A 23934-nucleotide genomic window follows, 5' to 3' on the forward strand; every position below is an offset into this window, starting at 1 on the left:
TTCACTGAAGTTCCCATTTGCTCCCTTGTCTTACGCACCCTATTTACCTCCTTCCAGAACATCTTTTTATTCTCCCTAAAATTTACCGATAGTCTCTCACCCCAACTCTCATTTGCCCTTTTTTTCACCTCTTGCACCTTTCTCTTGACCTCCTGTCTCTTTCTTTTATACTTCTCCCACTCAATTGCATTTTTTCCCTGCAAAAATCGTCCAAATGCCTCTCTCTTCTCTTTCACTAATACTCTTACTTCTTCATCCCACCACTCACTACCCTTTCTAAACAGCCCACCTCCCACTCTTCTCATGCCACAAGCATCTTTTGCGCAATCCATCACTGATTCCCTAAATACATCCCATTCCTCCCCCACTCCCCTTACTTCCATTGTTCTCACCTTTTTCCATTCTGTACACAGTCTCTCCTGATACTTCTTCACACAGGTCTCCTTCCCAAGCTCACTTACTCTCACAACCTTCTTCACCCCAACATTCACTCTTCTTGTCTGAAAACCCATACTAATATATATATATATATATATATATATATATATATATATATATATATATATATATATATATATATATATATATATATATATATATTGTCCCTGGGGATAGGGGAGAAAGAATACTTCCCACGTATTCCCTGCGTGTCGTAGAAGGCGACTAAAAGGGGAGGGAGCGTGGGATGGAAATCCCCCCCTCTCATTATTTTTTTTTTAATTTTCCAAAAGAAGGAACAGAGAAGGGGCCAGGTGAGGATATTCCCTCAAAGGCCCAGTTCTCTGTTCTTAACGCTACCTCGCTAACGCGGGAAATGGCGAATAGTTTGATATATATATATATATATATATATATATATATATCAAATGTACACTACGTACATTGTTATTGTAAGGTTTCTAAATTCTGATTTTTCTCATTGGTATGTGTGGAAACTTTCATTTACAGGATTTCTATTTTTTTTTTTATTGCTTATTGAAGTAAATATATTTTTCGATTTTCGAATTTAGGTTAGAATAAATGAGCAATATTTTTGTATATTTATCTTTTCCTATATTGCAAGAAGGAAAATACAAAAGCATTAACTTAAACATAAGCTTATAGATACGATTCACAACAGGGCTATCTATTTTTTGTAGCGTATTGTAGCGTTTACCATCAAAACAGAAAGATAAGAATTCATTATCATTTTCAAGACTTTTTTTTGAAAAGAAATTGCGGTAAAATATCTCAGGCATTTGTTCGACCAGTTCATCAAGAATATCTACATGATACTTATTTTCACCACAAGGTCAGCTGAGCCTGGCTTATCATAAGAAATTGAAGCAGACGACTTATTTGAAACCTCCCACTGTGGGCAGCTGGTGAAACCTGTACGGGATGTACTGGTTTCGAGCCTCGTTGTGGCGCCCTAAGAAGCTTTCAACTTGCAGACGAAGCCCTCGGAGCCGACGGCGAAGATGGTCCCGTCGTCTGTGGCTGCGATGCCGCTGGCGGTGCCGGGGAGCGGGCAGGAGGCCAGCTGCTGGAGGCTGGTCAGGTCCCACAGGTAGGCGGTGTTGTCCCAGCCTGCCGACACCAGACGGTCGTCCCAGCCGCCCAGCGCTGTGATGATCATCTCGTGTCCCTGAGAGAGACACACACACGTCAGGAGACGATCGATCAGAGGAGGAAAGAACGATTGGGAGAGAAATGAGAGTAACCAGGGAATAGGGAGACACGGAGAGAAGGATATAGAAGGACACTGAAGGCCAGTGAACACCTACAGCGAACAGTGAACTGCTCCTGACTTGACGAACGAACATACTAACATCTGCACTTCATTTACTGTGTGGAAATGGGGTTGGGGGTGTTGGGGAGTTTAGGCTAGAGGGACTCATACAAATCATTTAAAACGTCAGCTGTTGTGAGTGAATGAGGTATGTCTGGGTCCTCACTATCACTCACTGTCACACTCATTATGGAGGGTAGCACCATCATACTCACTATCACCCGTGGATAATGATAGAACAGCTTGACGACTTAATGAAATTAAACAAGAAACTTATTGAAAAAGATAAGTTCTTTCTTTAGTATACGAGTAGTGGATGAATGGAACAGAATGACTGAGGTCGTGGTTGATACAGACAGGATACATCAATTTTAGTTCTGTGGTCATGGAGAAAAGTCAAGAGACGGGGCCCCCATGAGTGTAGAACTCCCTCCCCGTACAGTACAAGAGATGGGGCCCCACGAGTGTAGAACTCCCACCCCGTACAGTACAAGAGATGGGGCCTCACGAGTGTAGAACTCCCTCCCCGTACAGTAAAAGAGATGGGGCCCCACGAGTGTAGAACTCCCACCCCGTACAGTACAAGAGATGGGGCCCCACGAGTGTAGAACTCCCTCCCCGTACAGTACAAGAGACGGGGCCCCCATGAGTATAGAACTCCCTCCCCGTACAGTACAAGAGAGGAGGCCCCACGAGTGTAGAACTCCCTCTCCGTATAGTACAAGAAATGGAGCTGCACGACCTGTACAGATAGGTAAGAACAAGAAAAGGTAATTACATATGAATACAATACATAAGCCCATTAACATAGCATTATGATAATCTGTATTGATGTAGAATGTCATATTTTAGGGTATCTGATTTATTTATCAGAAAATCATATGATCATTAAAACTCTCTGATCTCACTAAGATTATTACGTGAATGAAGAGACATTAATGCTAACTCTTAGCTTAACTGATTATCTATGGCTACTTAATCATTCAGCTAAAGACATGTGTTATGTTAGCTTCGAGCACTATAAACAGCTATGTGATCATTACCTTAAAAGCTGGTATTTTTGAAAGCTTAATTGACCATTATGTCTGTAATCAGCTAAATGCAGAAAGCTGTGCAATGTTAAGCTTAGATTCTTTCTGTACAGTGTTAAGCTTAGATTAGTGATGATAGCTATTTCATTATCAAGCTTAAATCATTACTGAGCTTGCTCAAGGTGATTGTTTACAGCTAAATGGTCATTCAGCTACTGAGCTAAGACGTGTACCATGCACGCTGAGGACACACCTGAGAGGGACGTCATGCAGAGAATCCACGCTACTCCATCACAACGCCTCATGCAGGAGGTACCCGCGTCCAGTCCCCACTGCAAGGGGGGGCGGGGGGCACCCTCTTCCCAGTATCAAACGCAGGAGGTACCCTCATCCCAACACCTACATCAGGAAGTACCCTAATCCTAAAATCTACCCCTCCTGCCGTGCCTCACTTACCCCCACCCCCGAAACCCGTGCCTCACCTACGCCCCTCGTGCCTCACCTTGAGTGTACCCCTGAGGTTGTACGAGATCGGTGTGTTGTCACGGACGTTGATGATGAAGCCGGACATGTCCGGTAAGGCGAGGCTCTTCCCCACCACGCAGAGCGGGGCGCGCCCCTCCAGCGACGCCGTCACCGCGAACTTGTTGGTCTCTCCTGCAGAAGGAGGAACAGCCCAGCACGAGTGGAAACACATGAATACAACTGATTAACCTCAGGTACAGGAGGAAAATATGACGCATATAGAAAGTGGGATGTAATATTAAGCAAAATGGGTAAAGCATGAAAGAAAATGGGATATATAACAATTGAAAATGGGATGCAACATATACCAAGGGATAAGTTATATAAAGTAATGCAGATGTAGCTTGTATGGCTGTGTGTGCACGTAAATCAAGATAACAAGGTTGTAAGGTCGTTAACGTATATGGTTCACGTCAGCATGAAGGTAAGGAGATGATTGTTAGCAGGTTGTAAGCCAGGCCGGCTGGCTGAGGGAGTGCATGTGTAAGACTGGTTAACGAATCCACTTATCATACTGAGTGAACATGAGTCACAAGTGGATTAGGATTCCTTACTCACTTACCATGAATTCATAAGCTTGATCATGTATGTATTCATATTTCTAATTGTAGTTTGAGTGATGTTTGGATAGAAAACAATGTTTAGTTGCCAGTTTCCTCGTTTTATGGTGTTTATTGGTTTTTGTTGTGAGTCTATAAACCTATCTTATCCCCTCATGTTTACAACAGAGGTTTAGGCTGAGAGAAAAAAGGCCCTCCCACCACCCCAGAGAAGTTGTGGTCTAAGGAGTGTGAGGTTAGGACGGGTTTAGTATGAGGTTAGGACGGGTCTAGTATGAGGTTAGGACGGGTCTAGTATGAGGTTAGGACGGGTCGAGGATGAGGTTAGGACGGGTCTAGAGTGAGGTTAGGACGGGTCGAGGATGAGGTTAGGACGGGTCTAGAGTGAGGTTAGGACGGGTCTAGAGTGAGGTTAGGACGGGTCTAGAGTGAGGTTAGGACGGGTCTAGAGTGAGGTTAGGACGGGTCTAGAGTGTAATCTTGTGAGAGCTAAGGAAGAAGCGTTGAAGCTTCGAGTCTTCCAGAACTTTACATAGTTCAAGTGAGTCGTTCAGTCAACAGCTCTACAAAAAATTGCTGATATATATCGTCAAAAAAAAATCGTCCACAACATTGTGAGATATGACAGTGGACGGAACAAGAACAGAATGAACAAATCTTGAGAACAATTCAGATCTTTCCTAAAAAACTGTTCTTACGCGAGAGATGACTGTGGACGGAACAAGAACAGAATGAACAAATCGTAAGAACAATTTAATTCTTTCCTAAACTGTTCTTACGATACTTCTGGAAGCAGATAACAAACATGGGAGGCTGCCTGTTGATACTGGCAGAATAGATATGGGAACACTATCTTAAATCATCCAGGCTAAGGTCCGTGGTCTGGGGTTGGTCTATTGCCGTGGTCCGAGCCGTGGTCTTTGCTCACCCTTGAGCTGGGTGACGGTCAGCCCTCGGTCCCTGACGGTGTAGATGAGGTCGTCCTGAGCGTGGAGACCCCACACCTCCTCCACCACGTTGTACGACGCTCGCACTACCCCGTCCAGGTCGTACACCCGCACCTGTCGGAGCTGCGTCGTCAGTACCTCCACACACACACACACACACACACACACACACACACACACACAGACCCGACCGACGTGGATACAGGACTTCAGTGGATGTTTATTTCAAGTGCGTCTGCTCGACTATGCCATTTAAATAAACTCGTGAGTCAAAGCTTAGATCATTTTCAGTATTAGTGTACATAGAAAACGTAATGGAAATATAGTGGTTAATATATTAAAGGAAAGACATTGTGATGGTAAACTTAGATACTCATTTGTATCTGTCATCTTCTACCATTCGTCACCCTTTATCCATTTTCTCTCTCCGACACCCCCACCCGCATCCTCTTTTCTGTCTTCGTTTTCTATCCTTATTACTCACTTTGTTGAAGTGTTATTCTCACTCATCTTTGCTCTACTGTCATCCAGAGTCACGACGGTACGATCTTTGAGCACGACCGTACGACTTCTGAGCACGACGGTACGATCTTCGAGAACGAGGCTTCGACACTTCAGCATGATGACCTGACCCTTGACCCGTCCTTTGAGGGTCAGGTCGAAAGTCGCGCCGTCATTTCCAGGGTCGTCTCGTGTCGCTCAAGGGTCGTACCGTCGTGCTTAAAGATCGTACCGTCGTGCTCAAAGATCGTACCGTCGTGCTCAAAGATCGTACCGTCGTGCTCAAAGATCGTCCCGTCGTGCTGAAAGATCGTACCGTCGTGCTCAAAGATCGTACCGTCGTGCTGAAAGATCGTCCCGTCCTGCTCAAAGATCGTACCGTCGTGCTGAAAGATCGTACCGTCGTGCTGAAAGATCGTACCGTCGTGCTCAAAGATCGTCCCGTCGTGCTGAAAGATCGTACCGTCGTGCTGAAAGATCGTACCGTCGTGCTCAAAGATCGTCCCGTCGTGCTGAAAGATCGTACCGTCGTGCTGAAAGATCGTACCGTCGTGCTCGAAGATCGTACCGTCGTGCTGAAAGATCGTACCGTCGTGCTCAAAGATCGTACCGTCATGCTCAAAGATCGTACCGTCGTGCTCAAAGATCGTACCGTCGTGCTCAAAGATCGTACCGTCGTGCTCAAAGATCGTACCGTCGTGCTGAAAGATCGTACCGTCGTGCTCAAGGATCGTACAGTCGTGCTCAAAGATCGTACCGTCGTGCTCAAAGATCGTACCGTCATGCTCAAAGATCGTACCGTCGTGCTCAAAGATCGTACCGTCGTGCTCAAAGATCGTACCGTCGTGCTCAAAGATCGTACCGTCGTGCTCAAAGATCGTACCGTCGTGCTCAAAGATCGTACCGTCGTGCTCAAAGATCGTACCGTCGTGCTCAAAGATCGTACCGTCGTGCTCAAAGATCGTACCGTCGTGCTCAAAGATCGTACCGTCGTGCTCAAAGATTGTACCGTCGTGCTCAAAGATCGTACCGTCGTGCTCAAAGATCGTACCGTCGTGCTTCGAGTAATTGGTGAGTGTATAAGCTACTTGAGTAAATGAGTGACTCTGGATGAGTCATGACCAAGATGAGTGAGTATGAATAAACCTGTGATCAACACCTGGACTGAGCATCATGATCACCCATCACATACACACACACCATCACCTCATGTTACCATCTCGACCCCCCATCTCTCATCATGACCACCCATCACATACACACACACCATCACCTCATGTTACCATCTCGACCCCCATCTCTCATCATGACCACCCATCACATACACACACACCATCACCTCATGTTACCATCTCGACCCCCCATCTCTCATCATGACCACCCATCACATACACACACCATCACCTCATGTTACCATCTCGACCCCCCATCTCCCATCATGATCACCCATCACATACACACACCATCACCTCATGTTACCATCTCGACTCCCCATCTCCCATCATGATCACCCATCACATACACACACCATCACCTCATGTTACCATCTCGACCCCCCATCTCCCATCATGATCACCCATCACATACACATACCATCACCTCATGTTACCATCTCGACCCCCCATCTCCCATCATGACCACCCATCACATACACGCACCATCACCTCATGTTACCATCTCGACCCCCCATCTCCCATCATGACCACCCATCACATACACACACCATCACCTCATGTTACCATCTCGACCCCCCATCTCCCATCATGACCACCCATCACATACACACACCATCACCTCATGTTACCATCTCGACCCCCCATCTCCCATCATTACTGTCGCTGGTCGCATCCCTTACCTCGTCATTCGTCTACTACCGTACGATTCCCCTTCTCTCGTCTCCCTCCTTCTTCCTCACTACATTTCCCCCTCCCTCCTCCCTTCCCCAACCCCGGCCAGGCAGTCAGCATCGTCCCCCGCTCCCCTTGAAGAACTCCCCTGGCCGACCAAACCAGCCTCGTCCACTGGCTTCCACACTCGTCCCCCTCAACACTAAACACATGCACTTCTCTCACAGCCTCTCCCACTGCCTCTCACAGTCTCTCCCACTGCCTCTCACAGCCTCTCCCACTGCCTTACACAGCCTCTCACAGTCTCTCCCACTGCCTCTCACAGTCTCTCCCACTGCCTCTCACTGCCTCTCCCACTGCCTCTCATAGCCTCTCCCACTGCCTCTCACTGCCTCTCCCACTGCCTCTCATAGCCTCTCCCACTGCCTCTCACAGTCTCTTCCACTGCCCCCCACAGCTTCCCCTCCGTCCTAGGACTCACTTCGCCCTTGTCGTCCCCGGAGAAGACCCGGTCACCGCTGGTGGCCAGTTTGCGGATGGCCTCCTCATGCCCCTCGATGGTCTTCTTGAGCTGGAGTGTGTTCACGTCCCACATCCTGACGGTGGCGTCGGCGCAGCACGTGAACAACGTGTCCCCCACCACCAGCAGGTCGTTCACAGCGTAGTCGTGGGCCTTGAAGTCGTGCACCAGCTTCAGGTCATTCTGGCCGAACACCTGAAGTGAAGAAAACAAGAGTCCTCGTCATTCTCCCAGGTCGCTCCTATGAACGAGGAACGGATCGATTGACGGTGGAAGAAAACGATGAGATGAAAGAAGAAAAATAGAGAGGAAAGAAGAAAAACAGAAAGGAAAGAAGAAAAACAGAGAGGAAAGAAGAAAAACAGAGAGGAAAGAAGAAAAATAGAGAGGAAAGAAGAAAAACAGAGAGGAAAGAAGAAAAACAGAGAGGAAAGAAGAAAAACAGAGAGGAAAGAAGAAAAATAGAGAGGAAAGAAGAAAAACAGAGAGGAAAGAAGAAAAACAGAGAGGAAAGAAGAAAAACAGAGAGGAAAGAAGAAAAACAGAAAGGAAAGAAGAAAAACGGAAAGGAAAGAAGAAAACAGAAAGGAAAGAAGAAAAACAGAGAGGAAAGAAGAAAAACAGAGAGGAAAGAAGAAAACAGAAAGGAAAGAAGAAAAACAGAGAGGAAAGAAGAAAAACAGAGAGGAAAGAAGAAAAACAGAAAGGAAAGAAGAAAAACAGAGAGGAAAGAAGAAGGAGGAAAAGGAAAAAAGTGGAAGTACGGAAAAAGAAAATGAAGAAATAAGTAAGTGAAGGAAGAGAATGTTAGGAGAGGTAAGTGTAAAGTTAATAATGAGGAAGAAACGAAGATGTGATGGAGGAGATACAATGAGAAATAACTGACAAAAATTGGAGAATCTTTTTTTACAAAACCAATATATAAAGACAAGGGGGCGTTACCGGACTCCGCCTACTTCAGGTTACACCGCGAGTGAAAAGTCACCTTTGGCGAGGCTGTGTCAATGGGAGTCCATTCTCGTCAAAGTACATCTCACGCCAAAGGAGTCTCCATTTCCCTGCTACTGGCTGTAGGATCCTTGAGAAAGAGGTCCTGGGAAGCACCAGGACTCATACATAGAAACTGATCTTGGGTTAATTATAAATTAAACTCGAATGAAATCCACTTCAGAGTTGTATGAAGGTAAAATATTCAAACCCTTCCCTGATTTCACAGACTTGGAGAGTACGATGAGTACCTCATAATCCATGACTCCAAGATGAGAATCTAGTCCTCTGGGCTCTGCCAGGGATCTTGTGAGGTGGTGAGGAGGGAGGAGGGATACAGGATGCGAGGACGCGATGAGGCCCAAAGATAATGAGAGCATCCTACAGTGTGTAGACTTACAACTTGGAGGGAGAGACTGAGTGAGCTAACTGTAGGACTGACAACTAACAATGGAATGACAACTAACTATAGGACTGACGATTAGCTAAAGGACTTACGACCAATCATAAGAGTTACGACCGACTATAGGACTTACGACCAATTATAGGACTTGCGACTAACTATAGGACTAACAACCCATGATAACTAGCGGTACGAATGACCACTAACCACATAACTATAACTATAGGAAGGACAAGCAACTATAAGAATGACAACCACTATAGGAATTATAGGAATGAAGACCAACTATAGGAATTATAGATATAGGAATGACGACCAACTATAGGAATTATAGATATAGGAATGACGACCAACTATAGGAATTACAGCCAAGTATAGGAATGATGACACTGGGAAGGACGACCCACTGTAGTAATGATAACAAACTACAGAACCACTGACGAACCACTGACGAACCACTGACGAACCACTGACGAACCACTGAGAAGAGTACGACCCCCACCTCCCTCCTGCCCTGGACGACCTCAGGCCTTCAAACCACAACACCAGGATCATGGAACTCTCGGGTCAATGGCCATCAGTGTATATAGAGCTGGCTTTCTTTTTTCACTGTATATATATACTGTATTATGGATGGTTAGCGTCAAGGTTTGCCAGTTATGAACGTAGCTGCGTGGTTCTTATTATCTGTGACGATGTGCCATGATACACAGATGTAGGAAATGTGGGTTATGTTGACCGTGGCCCGGGGACATGACCTGGGGGGGGGGAGGGGTTGAGGTCTGGGTTAGGTTCACCAGGATTGACCACTTCATGGTTTACGACACACACACACACACACACACACACACACACACACACACACACAGCTGGCTAGCACGACAGGCGGTGCTCTGACCCCTCCTGACCCCACCTGTCCGTGCTGACCCCTCTTGACCTATGTTAACCCATCCTGCTGTCCCCTCCTGACCCTGCTGACCCCTCCTGACCCGTGTTGACCCCTCCTGACCCGTGTTGACCCCTCCTGACCCGTGTTGACCCCTCCTGGACCGTACTGTCTCCTTCTGACCCGACCAAACCTCTCCTGACCCATGCTGACCCCCTCCTGACCCCTGCTGACCCCTGCTGACCCCTGCTGACCCGTGCTGACCCCTCCTGACCCGTGTTGACCCCTCCTGAACCGTGTTGACCCCTCCTGACCCATGTTGACCCCTGCTGACCCGTGCTGACCCCTCCTGCCTCACGTACCTTGACCACGCCATCATCCGAGCAAGTGAGGACGCGGCCTGCGTGCACCACCACAGCCTCCAGGTCATCCTCGGGTCTGGCCATCAGAACCTTCGGTCGTGTGAACTGGAAAGACGAACTGTGAGAGGCACGGGGGGGGAGGGGGGACCCAGCCAGGCTGACACTGTCTCCTGGCACCGACCAGCCTGGCTGACACTGCCTCCTGGCACCGACCAGCCTGGCTGACACTGCCTCCTGGCACCGACCAGCCAGGCTGACACTGCCTCCTGGCACCGACCAGCGAGGCTGACACTGCCTCCTGGCACCGACCAGCCTGGCTGACACTGCCTCCTGGCACCGACCAGCCTGGCTGACACTACCTCCTGGCACCGACCAGCCAGGCTGACACTGCCTCCCGACACCGACCAGCCTGGCTGGCTTAACCTGAGGACACGATCAGGCCAAACTCAAAACCTCAGACAAGAGGAGCAACAGTTTCCTCAAACTGTCCAAACTGACAGTCGAACCTGAACACTAAACATGGTGGAGGAGAACAGCAGTTTATCTGTACCAGTTAGGCCTCCTGTTACAGCTGTAACTGGCTACAGTCGCTCACTGTACCCTTGATACAGCACACCCTGGACATAGGTACGTGGGACGAGACGCATAGAGGTCGTCTTCCATCAGACTACATGGTTCCTATATGCTGATAAGATGGATTTTGAAGTGCGATCGTGTGTTGACCTCAGATTTGATGGCCTGGCCTTGTGATCCGGCCCTTTAAGGGTCAGAGGTCAAAAGACAGACCATCATACCTAAAGGTTGCAACGTCGTGCTCAAGGGTCGTGCCAGCAGATTGTAGGAATTAACAGGATGATTGGAGGTTAAGAAGAAAATTGTGAGTTTGACGCCTGCAGTAGGATGACACGTGACACATGACACGTGACACGTGACACATGATGACGCATGATACGGGAGGGGGTTAAGGGGGGGAGTGTCAAACCCCCATCGTTCCGATGGAAGACAACAGCCCATTCATGATAAATTTCAGACAGTTTTCAGGACCACGGAAGGACCCCAGTCACCTAGAAATCTAGCCGTCATCTGGGAGTCGTTTCTAGGAAACTAGAAAATGTCTACTAGAACTTCTAGATCTTCGTTGTTCCAGGAACTCAAACATGAAAGAAAAATGGATTCCAAACTCTTATTTGACCTTGAGACTACGTCATACCAAAGGAACTTGATCCTGAATAACTCGTACGTGCATATATGGATTAGAAATGAACAGTGTGGAGGTGATGAAGTTACCAGTTACCATAATCTTTTGGTCTTCAGGTTGCTCCCTGTTGTTGTGGCTAACTGAGGACTGGGACTTGAAATGGTAATGCTGGCGTCTTGAGCAGAGAATGAACCAAGCTGACTTGACCTGACCTGGCTTCATGAGGGTAAAGGGAGGACACACTGACTTGACCTGGCTCATAAGGGTAAAGGCAGGGGACGAGTCAGGCAGGGGACCTGACCCAATCCTGGGACCAAAAGGTTAAGTGGAGGACACACTGACCTGACCTACCCCGGGGTCATAAGGTCAAGGATGGTACAGTGACCTGATCTACCTTGGTTGTCATAGGTCAAGAGGAGGGCACACAAATCTGACGTAAGCTAGAGTCATAAGGTCAAGAAGAGATCACACTGACCTGATTTACCTCGGGGTCATAAGGTCACACTGTTAGGATCTATCCTGGGAACCATAAGGACCAGGGGAGGGGGGGCGCAATGCCCTGACCTGCCCTGGGGTCATAGGTCAAGGGAAGGTCATACATCCCTCAATGTTTCCCCAGGGGAAAGTGTCTACAAGAAAACATATCATTTCTTTACCAACGTCCTGGCTATATGATGATCAACTGACCATCACCATGCGAGACACAAGCCTTGGAAATAATACCAATATATTTCTAGTAAAGTTTTGGGTTGGTGGATTTGGGAGCTGTTTTGGAGAAGTTGGAGGGAGTGTGGAGTGGTGGAGAGGCTTTAGAGGGAGGGATGGAAAGTCCTGGAAAATGGGATGGGGATGAGGGATCGCCTGGTGGATAGGATAGGCAGGCATCCTTCACATGGCAGTTCCTACCACTAGATCCTCGTAGGATATGGGGTGGATGATGGTGAAGGAACACGTAAACAAAAAAATTATCCTATACATAATAAGATATTTCCTAGTAAAGTAAAGTTTGATATATGTGAAATTATTAACGTAGAGAATATTTGAAGGAATAATGGAGTTGCTGTTTTTGTGAACTGGAAAAAAAATGAAGGCGCGAGTGCAATCTTCTTTTGATGTTAGAGTAAATCATTTACTGTTTGCGATCCGTAAAATCAGAAAAGAATATGGATGAAGAAATTATGCGAATATAGAGGCAGAGATGTTGGCTTGATATGGGTTAACAAATGACCATCGAGATAGATGACTCTCGTTATCTATTGCTGGTTTTACTGTGCTGGGGTGTCAGATATCTTGAGTCACCCCCAGAGATGACTAGTGCAAGGAGAGGTTCTGAGTCATCCCCAGATATCACAAGTGTCAGGAGACGTATTGAGTCACTCAATAGATGGCCAGTGTTCGGAAATAACCAGCGTCAGCCCAGATGTGGCCAGTATCAGGGGACGTATTGAATCACCCCAGAGATGGTTAGGTATTGTTCAGCGTCAGTCCAGATGTGGCCAGTATCAGGGGACGTATTGAATCACCCCAAAGATGGTTAGGTATTGTTCAGCGTCATCCCAGATGTGGCCAGTACCAGGGGACGTATTGAATCACCCCAGAGATGGTTAGGTATTGTTCAGCGTCAGCCCAGATGTGGCCAGTACCAGGGGACGTATTGAATCACCCCACAGATGGTTAGGTATTGTTCAACGTCACCCCAGATGTGGCCAGTATCAGGGGACGTATTGAATCACCCTAGAGGTGGTCAGGTACTGTTCACTTACAAGAGGAGACACATCTCCCTCCAAGCAACGATATGTTACGACTGTAAACAAGAAGTTGTTGAGCTGGGCATATGACTGAGGTGTGACACATATTGTAAGCCACTGAGCACGACCGTACGACCCTCGGGTATGATAAGCCGGCCACTGACCTGACTGGTAAGGGCCAGGTCAAGGGCAAGGGTATCATGCCTAAAGGTCGTGACGTCATGCTCAAGGGTCGTACCGTCGTGGTCAAGGGTCGTACCGTCGTGGTCAAGGATCGCACCGTCGTGGTCAAGGATCGCACCGTCGTGCTCAAGGATCGCACCGTCGTGCTCAAGGGTCATACCGTCATGCTCAAGGGTCGTACCGTCGTGCTCAAGGATCGCACCGTCGTGCTCTAGGATCGCACCGTCGTGCTCAAGGGTCATACCATCGTGCTCAAGGGTCGTACCGTCGTGTATAAGGGTCGTACTATTATGCTCAAGGGTCGCACCGTCGTGCTCAAGGGTCGTATCGTCGTGTTCAAGTGTCGTACCGTCGTAATCAAGGGTCGTACCGTCGTGGTCAGTGGTCTAGATATGATTGTGATATCACAGGACTTACTGTGTCTTAAGAAACCATCAATCAAGAGATGTATGACTTCATGAAGCTAAAGTAGATATATCTATTTGTGTGTAAGGCAAACATGACGTAAGAGTTCTCACGTCACATCCAGGTAGCTCAAAGATATGGTCGAATTAGCACCGTCCATGTACTCCATGATTGGCTACAGCATCGTCAGCACAGGCTAGGACCACAGCATGACAATAGAGCCATGAACTCCGTCATGAACTACAGGAAAGATTTGAGACTTTCCCTGGATGGGAACATGTTGACCAGGAGCAGTATGGAGAGAGGTGTGGTGCCTGTTTGAATGGTTCCTCATGATTTCGAAGTCTTGTTATAGTTATATTCCTGGTCGTTACAGGAATGATCTGCCAGGGTCATGCCCTCGTGACAGCAGGTTATCAAGGTCAATGACAGTCACGTGAGAGGGGGTGGGGGGGGGGGAGGTCTCCTACAAGACATAGCTTATACACATGACCTCTCGACTCACCTTGACCTTAGTGTCTTCCGCACAGGTGAAGACTTTGCCACCGTGCAGGTGGACGCCCCCCGCATCCTGCAGGTGTTGCTGGTCGTCGGGCACTCGAGCCACTACCTCAAGCTTCACCATGGTCGACCTCACCTCGAGGACCAAGACACAAGCAAGAAGCTGGAGGTCGAGATGCAATAACCGCTGATGTGTGAGGTCCTCTTCCGTCACCGGCACCAATAAAAAAAACTCGATTATTCTTAAAATTTCTCAAGAATGACGTTTGGTTTGTGGTCACACACAACTCTGCTTTGACACTACTGATGATTCTTCGTCAGTAGATGTTCAGATCAAACGACATTATGCTTGGGAGCGGCTTCGAACCCCGGGGTTGCCGGGTGGGTGAGCTGCCCAGAGCTTACTGAGGCAGGCATACTCCCACACACCACACCACTGCCGGGAGAGATGGCTAAATTTAACCTCTCAGCTCCTCACTCAACCCCACATTTATCTCGCAACTCGAACAAGGAAAACAAATATATAGCCATACAAGACAAGTGGCTTACTTTACAATCATGTGTTTGTAATCTTTAGTCACAATCGCCAGGATTGGAAGAAAAAAAAGGCCAGATGTTGTTTGGCCATGATAATTCCACTGATTATAGGAGATATGTCCAGTGTTGTTTGGCCATGATAATTCCACTGATTATAGGAGATATGTCCAGTGTTGTTTGGCCATGATAATTCCACTGATTATAGGAGATATGTCCAGTGTTGTTTGGCCATGATAATTCCACTGATTATAGGAGATATGTCCAGTGTTGTTTGGCCATGATAATTCCACTGATTATAGGAGATATGTCCAGTGTTGTTTGGCCATGATAATTCCACTGATTATAGGAGATATGTCCAGTGTTGTTTGGCCATGATAATTCCACTGATTATAGGAGATATGTCCAGTGTTGTTTGGCCATGATAATTCCACTGATTATAGGAGATATGTCCAGTGTTGTTTGGCCATGATAATTCCACTGATTATAGGAGATATGTCCAGTGTTGTTTGGCCATGATAATTCCACTGATTATAGGAGATATGTCCAGTGTTGTTTAGCCATGATAATTCCACTGATTATAGGAGATATGTCCAGTGTTGTTTGGTCATGATAATTCCACTGATTATAGGAGATATGTCCAGTGTTGTTTGGCCATGATAATTCCACTGATTATAGGAGATATGTCCAGTGTTGTTTGGCCATGATAATTCCACTGATTATAGGAGATATGTCCAGTGTTGTTTGGCCATGATAATTCCACTGATTATAGGAGATATGTCCAGTGTTGTTTGGCCATGATAATTCCACTGATTATAGGAGATATGTCCAGTGTTGTTTGGCCATGATAATTCCACTGATTATAGGAGATATGTCCAGTGTTGTTTGGCCATGATAATTCCACTGATTATAGGAGATATGTCCAGTGTTGTTTGGCCATGATAATTCCACTGATTATAGGAGATATGTCCAGTGTTGTTTGGCCATGATAATTCCACTGATTATAGGAGATATGTCCAGTGTTGTTTGGCCATGATAATTCCACTGATTATAGGAGATATGTCCAGTGTTGTTTGGCCATGATAATTCCACTGATTATAGGAGATATGTCCAGTGTTGTTTGGCCATGATAATTCCACTGATTATAGGAGATATGTCCAGTGTTGTTTGGCCATGATAATTCCACTGATTATAGGAGATATGTCCAGTGTTGTTTGGCCATGATAATTCCACTGATTATAGGAGATATGTCCAGTGTTGTTTGGCCATGATAATTCCACTGATTATAGGAGATATGTCCAGTGTTGTTTGGCCATGATAATTCCACTGATTATAGGAGATATGTCCAGTGTTGTTTGGCCATGATAATTCCACTGATTATAGGAGATATGTCCAGTGTTGTTTGGCCATGATAATTCCACTGATTATAGGAGATATGTCCAGTGTTGTTTGGCCATGATAATTCCACTGATTATAGGAGATATGTCCAGTGTTGTTTGGCCATGATAATTCCACTGATTATAGGAGATATGTCCAGTGTTGTTTGGCCATGATAATTCCACTGATTATAGGAGATATGTCCAGTGTTGTTTAGCCATGATAATTCCACTGATTATAGGAGATATGTCCAGTGTTGTTTGGCCATGATAATTCCACTGATTATAGGAGATATGTCCAGTGTTGTTTGGCCATGATAATTCCACTGATTATAGGAGATATGTCCAGTGTTGTTTGGCCATGATAATTCCACTGATTATAGGAGATATGTCCAGTGTTGTTTGGCCATGATAATTCCACTGATTATAGGAGATATGTCCAGTGTTGTTTGGCCATGATAATTCCACTGATTATAGGAGATATGTCCAGTGTTGTTTGGCCATGATAATTCCACTGATTATAGGAGATATGTCCAGTGTTGTTTGGCCATGATAATTCCACTGATTATAGGAGATATGTCCAGTGTTGTTTGGCCATGATAATTCCACTGATTATAGGAGATATGTCCAGTGTTGTTTGGCCATGATAATTCCACTGATTATAGGAGATATGTCCAGTGTTGTTTGGCCATGATAATTCCACTGATTATAGGAGATATGTCCAGTGTTGTTTGGCCATGATAATTCCACTGATTATAGGAGATATGTCCAGTGTTGTTTGGCCATGATAATTCCACTGATTATAGGAGATATGTCCAGTGTTGTTTGGCCATGATAATTCCACTGATTATAGGAGATATGTCCAGTGTTGTTTGGCCATGATAATTCCACTGATTATAGGAGATATGTCCAGTGTTGTTTGGCCATGATAATTCCACTGATTATAGGAGATATGTCCAGTGTTGTTTGGCCATGATAATTCCACTGATTATAGGAGATATGTCCAGTGTTGTTTGGCCATGATAATTCCACTGATTATAGGAGATATGTCCAGTGTTGTTTGGCCATGATAATTCCACTGATTATAGGAGATATGTCCAGTGTTGTTTGGCCATGATAATTCCACTGATTATAGGAGATATGTCCAGTGTTGTTTGGCCATGATAATTCCACTGATTATAGGAGATATGTCCAGTGTTGTTTGGCCATGATAATTCCACTGATTATAGGAGATATGTCCAGTGTTGTTTGGCCATGATAATTCCACTGATTATAGGAGATATGTCCAGTGTTGTTTGGCCATGATAATTCCACTGATTATAGGAGATATGTCCAGTGTTGTTTGGCCATGATAATTCCACTGATTATAGGAGATATGTCCAGTGTTGTTTGGCCATGATAATTCCACTGATTATAGGAGATATGTCCAGTGTTGTTTGGCCATGATAATTCCACTGATTATAGGAGATATGTCCAGTGTTGTTTGGCCATGATAATTCCACTGATTATAGGAGATATGTCCAGTGTTGTTTGGCCATGATAATTCCACTGATTATAGGAGATATGTCCAGTGTTGTTTGGCCATGATAATTCCACTGATTATAGGAGATATGTCCAGTGTTGTTTGGCCATGATAATTCCACTGATTATAGGAGATATGTCCAGTGTTGTTTGGCCATGATAATTCCACTGATTATAGGAGATATGTCCAGTGTTGTTTGGCCATGATAATTCCACTGATTATAGGAGATATGTCCAGTGTTGTTTGGCCATGATAATTCCACTGATTATAGGAGATATGTCCAGTGTTGTTTGGCCATGATAATTCCACTGATTATAGGAGATATGTCCAGTGTTGTTTGGCCATGATAATTCCACTGATTATAGGAGATATGTCCAGTGTTGTTTGGCCATGATAATTCCACTGATTATAGGAGATATGTCCAGTGTTGTTTGGCCATGATAATTCCACTGATTATAGGAGATATGTCCAGTGTTGTTTGGCCATGATAATTCCACTGATTATAGGAGATATGTCCAGTGTTGTTTGGCCATGATAATTCCACTGATTATAGGAGATATGTCCAGTGTTGTTTGGCCATGATAATTCCACTGATTATAGGAGATATGTCCAGTGTTGTTTGGCCATGATAATTCCACTGATTATAGGAGATATGTCCAGTGTTGTTTGGCCATGATAATTCCACTGATTATAGGAGATATGTCCAGTGTTGTTTGGCCATGATAATTCCACTGATTATAGGAGATATGTCCAGTGTTGTTTGGCCATGATAATTCCACTGATTATAGGAGATATGTCCAGTGTTGTTTGGCCATGATAATTCCACTGATTATAGGAGATATGTCCAGTGTTGTTTGGCCATGATAATTCCACTGATTATAGGAGATATGTCCAGTGTTGTTTGGCCATGATAATTCCACTGATTATAGGAGATATGTCCAGTGTTGTTTGGCCATGATAATTCCACTGATTATAGGAGATATGTCCAGTGTTGTTTGGCCATGATAATTCCACTGATTATAGGAGATATGTCCAGTGTTGTTTGGCCATGATAATTCCACTGATTATAGGAGATATGTCCAGTGTTGTTTGGCCATGATAATTCCACTGATTATAGGAGATATGTCCAGTGTTGTTTGGCCATGATAATTCCACTGATTATAGGAGATATGTCCAGTGTTGTTTGGCCATGATAATTCCACTGATTATAGGAGATATGTCCAGTGTTGTTTAGCCATGATAATTCCACTGATTATAGGAGATATGTCCAGTGTTGTTTGGCCATGATAATTCCACTGATTATAGGAGATATGTCCAGTGTTGTTTGGCCATGATAATTCCACTGATTATAGGAGATATGTCCAGTGTTGTTTGGCCATGATAATTCCACTGATTATAGGAGATATGTCCAGTGTTGTTTGGCCATGATAATTCCACTGATTATAGGAGATATGTCCAGTGTTGTTTGGCCATGATAATTCCACTGATTATAGGAGATATGTCCAGTGTTGTTTGGCCATGATAATTCCACTGATTATAGGAGATATGTCCAGTGTTGTTTGGCCATGATAATTCCACTGATTATAGGAGATATGTCCAGTGTTGTTTGGCCATGATAATTCCACTGATTATAGGAGATATGTCCAGTGTTGTTTGGCCATGATAATTCCACTGATTATAGGAGATATGTCCAGTGTTGTTTGGCCATGATAATTCCACTGATTATAGGAGATATGTCCAGTGTTGTTTGGCCATGATAATTCCACTGATTATAGGAGATATGTCCAGTGTTGTTTGGCCATGATAATTCCACTGATTATAGGAGATATGTCCAGTGTTGTTTGGCCATGATAATTCCACTGATTATAGGAGATATGTCCAGTGTTGTTTGGCCATGATAATTCCACTGATTATAGGAGATATGTCCAGTGTTGTTTGGCCATGATAATTCCACTGATTATAGGAGATATGTCCAGTGTTGTTTGGCCATGATAATTCCACTGATTATAGGAGATATGTCCAGTGTTGTTTGGCCATGATAATTCCACTGATTATAGGAGATATGTCCAGTGTTGTTTGGCCATGATAATTCCACTGATTATAGGAGATATGTCCAGTGTTGTTTGGCCATGATAATTCCACTGATTATAGGAGATATGTCCAGTGTTGTTTGGCCATGATAATTCCACTGATTATAGGAGATATGTCCAGTGTTGTTTGGCCATGATAATTCCACTGATTATAGGAGATATGTCCAGTGTTGTTTGGCCATGATAATTCCACTGATTATAGGAGATATGTCCAGTGTTGTTTGGCCATGATAATTCCACTGATTATAGGAGATATGTCCAGTGTTGTTTGGCCATGATAATTCCACTGATTATAGGAGATATGTCCAGTGTTGTTTAGCCATGATAATTCCACTGATTATAGGAGATATGTCCAGTGTTGTTTGGCCATGATAATTCCACTGATTATAGGAGATATGTCCAGTGTTGTTTGGCCATGATAATTCCACTGATTATAGGAGATATGTCCAGTGTTGTTTGGCCATGATAATTCCACTGATTATAGGAGATATGTCCAGTGTTGTTTGGCCATGATAATTCCACTGATTATAGGAGATATGTCCAGTGTTGTTTGGCCATGATAATTCCACTGATTATAGGAGATATGTCCAGTGTTGTTTGGCCATGATAATTCCACTGATTATAGGAGATATGTCCAGTGTTGTTTGGCCATGATAATTCCACTGATTATAGGAGATATGTCCAGTGTTGTTTGGCCATGATAATTCCACTGATTATAGGAGATATGTCCAGTGTTGTTTGGCCATGATAATTCCACTGATTATAGGAGATATGTCCAGTGTTGTTTGGCCATGATAATTCCACTGATTATAGGAGATATGTCCAGTGTTGTTTGGCCATGATAATTCCACTGATTATAGGAGATATGTCCAGTGTTGTTTGGCCATGATAATTCCACTGATTATAGGAGATATGTCCAGTGTTGTTTGGCCATGATAATTCCACTGATTATAGGAGATATGTCCAGTGTTGTTTGGCCATGATAATTCCACTGATTATAGGAGATATGTCCAGTGTTGTTTGGCCATGATAATTCCACTGATTATAGGAGATATGTCCAGTGTTGTTTGGCCATGATAATTCCACTGATTATAGGAGATATGTCCAGTGTTGTTTGGCCATGATAATTCCACTGATTATAGGAGATATGTCCAGTGTTGTTTGGCCATGATAATTCCACTGATTATAGGAGATATGTCCAGTGTTGTTTGGCCATGATAATTCCACTGATTATAGGAGATATGTCCAGTGTTGTTTGGCCATGATAATTCCACTGATTATAGGAGATATGTCCAGTGTTGTTTGGCCATGATAATTCCACTGATTATAGGAGATATGTCCAGTGTTGTTTAGCCATGATAATTCCACTGATTATAGGAGATATGTCCAGTGTTGTTTGGCCATGATAATTCCACTGATTATAGGAGATATGTCCAGTGTTGTTTGGCCATGATAATTCCACTGATTATAGGAGATATGTCCAGTGTTGTTTGGCCATGATAATTCCACTGATTATAGGAGATATGTCCAGTGTTGTTTGGCCATGATAATTCCACTGATTATAGGAGATATGTCCAGTGTTGTTTGGCCATGATAATTCCACTGATTATAGGAGATATGTCCAGTGTTGTTTGGCCATGATAATTCCACTGATTATAGGAGATATGTCCAGTGTTGTTTGGCCATGATAATTCCACTGATTATAGGAGATATGTCCAGTGTTGTTTGGCCATGATAATTCCACTGATTATAGGAGATATGTCCAGTGTTGTTTGGCCATGATAATTCCACTGATTATAGGAGATATGTCCAGTGTTGTTTGGCCATGATAATTCCACTGATTATAGGAGATATGTCCAGTGTTGTTTGGCCATGATAATTCCACTGATTATAGGAGATATGTCCAGTGTTGTTTGGCCATGATAATTCCACTGATTATAGGAGATATGTCCAGTGTTGTTTGGCCATGATAATTCCACTGATTATAGGAGATATGTCCAGTGTTGTTTGGCCATGATAATTCCACTGATTATAGGAGATATGTCCAGTGTTGTTTGGCCATGATAATTCCACTGATTATAGGAGATATGTCCAGTGTTGTTTGGCCATGATAATTCCACTGATTATAGGAGATATGTCCAGTGTTGTTTGGCCATGATAATTCCACTGATTATAGGAGATATGTCCAGTGTTGTTTGGCCATGATAATTCCACTGATTATAGGAGATATGTCCAGTGTTGTTTGGCCATGATAATTCCACTGATTATAGGAGATATGTCCAGTGTTGTTTGGCCATGATAATTCCACTGATTATAGGAGATATGTCCAGTGTTGTTTGGCCATGATAATTCCACTGATTATAGGAGATATGTCCAGTGTTGTTTGGCCATGATAATTCCACTGATTATAGGAGATATGTCCAGTGTTGTTTGGCCATGATAATTCCACTGATTATAGGAGATATGTCCAGTGTTGTTTGGCCATGATAATTCCACTGATTATAGGAGATATGTCCAGTGTTGTTTGGCCATGATAATTCCACTGATTATAGGAGATATGTCCAGTGTTGTTTGGCCATGATAATTCCACTGATTATAGGAGATATGTCCAGTGTTGTTTAGCCATGATAATTCCACTGATTATAGATGATATGTCCAGTGTTGTTTGGTCATGATAATTCCACTGATTATAGGGGATATGTCCAGTGTTGTTTGGCCATGATAATTCCTCTGATTATAGGAGATATGTCCAGTGTTGTTTGGCCATGATAATTCCTCTGATTATAGGAGATATGTCCAGTGTTGTTTGGCCATGATAATTCCACTGATTATAGGGGATATGTCCAGTGTTGTTTGGCCATGATAATTCCACTGATTATAGGGGATATGTCCAGTGTTGTTTGGTCATGATGATTCCATTGAATTATAGATAGCATGTTGCGCGATATATATGGCCATCATATTTCGATCGTCTATTGGTTAATTGTTAAACCTAATTTGACGATCATATTTCCGCTAATTACAGGTCATATAAGAATATGATTCAGAGGGAAACCTTAGAATAATCCTGGTGGCTCATAAGGGACAGACAGTTCCTGCATACACTCAGGCGTTACTAGTTATAATAGTAACAAAAGCTGATTCCTAACATAACGCAACCGGCAGCCGGTGGTGTAAACCTGACACTACACGACCGTCAGTCCGGCTGGGTAATGTTCATCTACCCATGCAAATGGCTGCGCGACTTTCTCAACATGCAATCGATTACGTAGTTTAGAATTTGTTTATAATCCCGTAAAGAATAGATATGTAATCAATACTACATCATCAATAGCTGTCATTTGATCTGTACGAACGTAACGCTTCGTGAAATTTCGAGTAAAAGTATATTAGAGTATTATACCTATTATACCCATTGTGACATTCGAACACACGATCCGTAAATCATATGACAATGAAAGGCTGTATAACTGAGCTAATGATAATACTATGTGAATGAGAATGTTTGAAGTTGATTTAAATGTACTGATATATTCGCGAGTGATGGCTGACGAAACTAAACAAAATACAGGAAGTCGAGAATAGTTCAAACACGTAAAAAAACGTTTTCTTGAAGGAAATAATGTTCAGACGGAATTTATTTGCACCGATCGGTCATGATGTAATACCGTCATTATTTTCACCAGCTGGAGGCGATACAATACCATCATTATTTTCACAGATCGATAGCAATGTTTGTATCATTTTTCTTGTAAAATTCCTGTTTTAGTCTGTTGTTAGAAGCAGTGAGAAGTTTTTATCAAGGGAGTAAGGCATGTGTACGAGTAGGTGGAGAGGAGAGTGATTGGTTCCCAGTGAAGGTGGCGTGCGGCAGGGGTGTGTGATATCCCCATGGTTGTTTAATTTGTTTACGGATGGGGTGGTTAAGGAGATAAATGCAAGAGGAGAAGGAAAGGGGTCGAGTATGCAGCCTGTTGGGGATGAGAGGGTCTGAGATATGAGCCAGTTGTTTTTTGCCGATGATACAACACTGGCGA

The 23934-nt window shown here is 44.2% G+C and overlaps 1 protein-coding gene across 2 annotated transcripts; it reads right to left on the bottom strand.

Annotated features, from left to right (window-relative positions):
• Window positions 1-1030: 1030 nt before the first annotated feature.
• On the bottom strand, window positions 1031-14781 carry LOC139759085 (uncharacterized). 2 transcript variants are annotated; one of them, XM_071681038.1, is made up of 6 exons: window positions 14380-14781; window positions 10341-10445; window positions 7664-7897; window positions 4816-4948; window positions 3305-3459; window positions 1031-1627 (listed from the first exon to the last, which is right to left on the bottom strand). In XM_071681038.1, the coding sequence occupies exons 1-6, from the start codon at window positions 14497-14499 to the stop codon at window positions 1412-1414; spliced, it is 963 nt and encodes a 320-aa protein (XP_071537139.1). In that variant the 5' UTR covers window positions 14500-14781; the 3' UTR covers window positions 1031-1411. The 2 variants fall into 2 exon arrangements, with proteins under 2 accessions (XP_071537139.1, XP_071537148.1); XM_071681047.1 differs by lacking the exon at window positions 10341-10445.
• Between the last annotated feature and the right edge of the window lie 9153 nt (window positions 14782-23934).

The sequence above is a fragment of the Panulirus ornatus genome, chromosome 2, assembly GCF_036320965.1.
Source record: "Panulirus ornatus isolate Po-2019 chromosome 2, ASM3632096v1, whole genome shotgun sequence".
NCBI classification, from domain to species: Eukaryota; Metazoa; Arthropoda; class Malacostraca; order Decapoda; family Palinuridae; genus Panulirus; species Panulirus ornatus.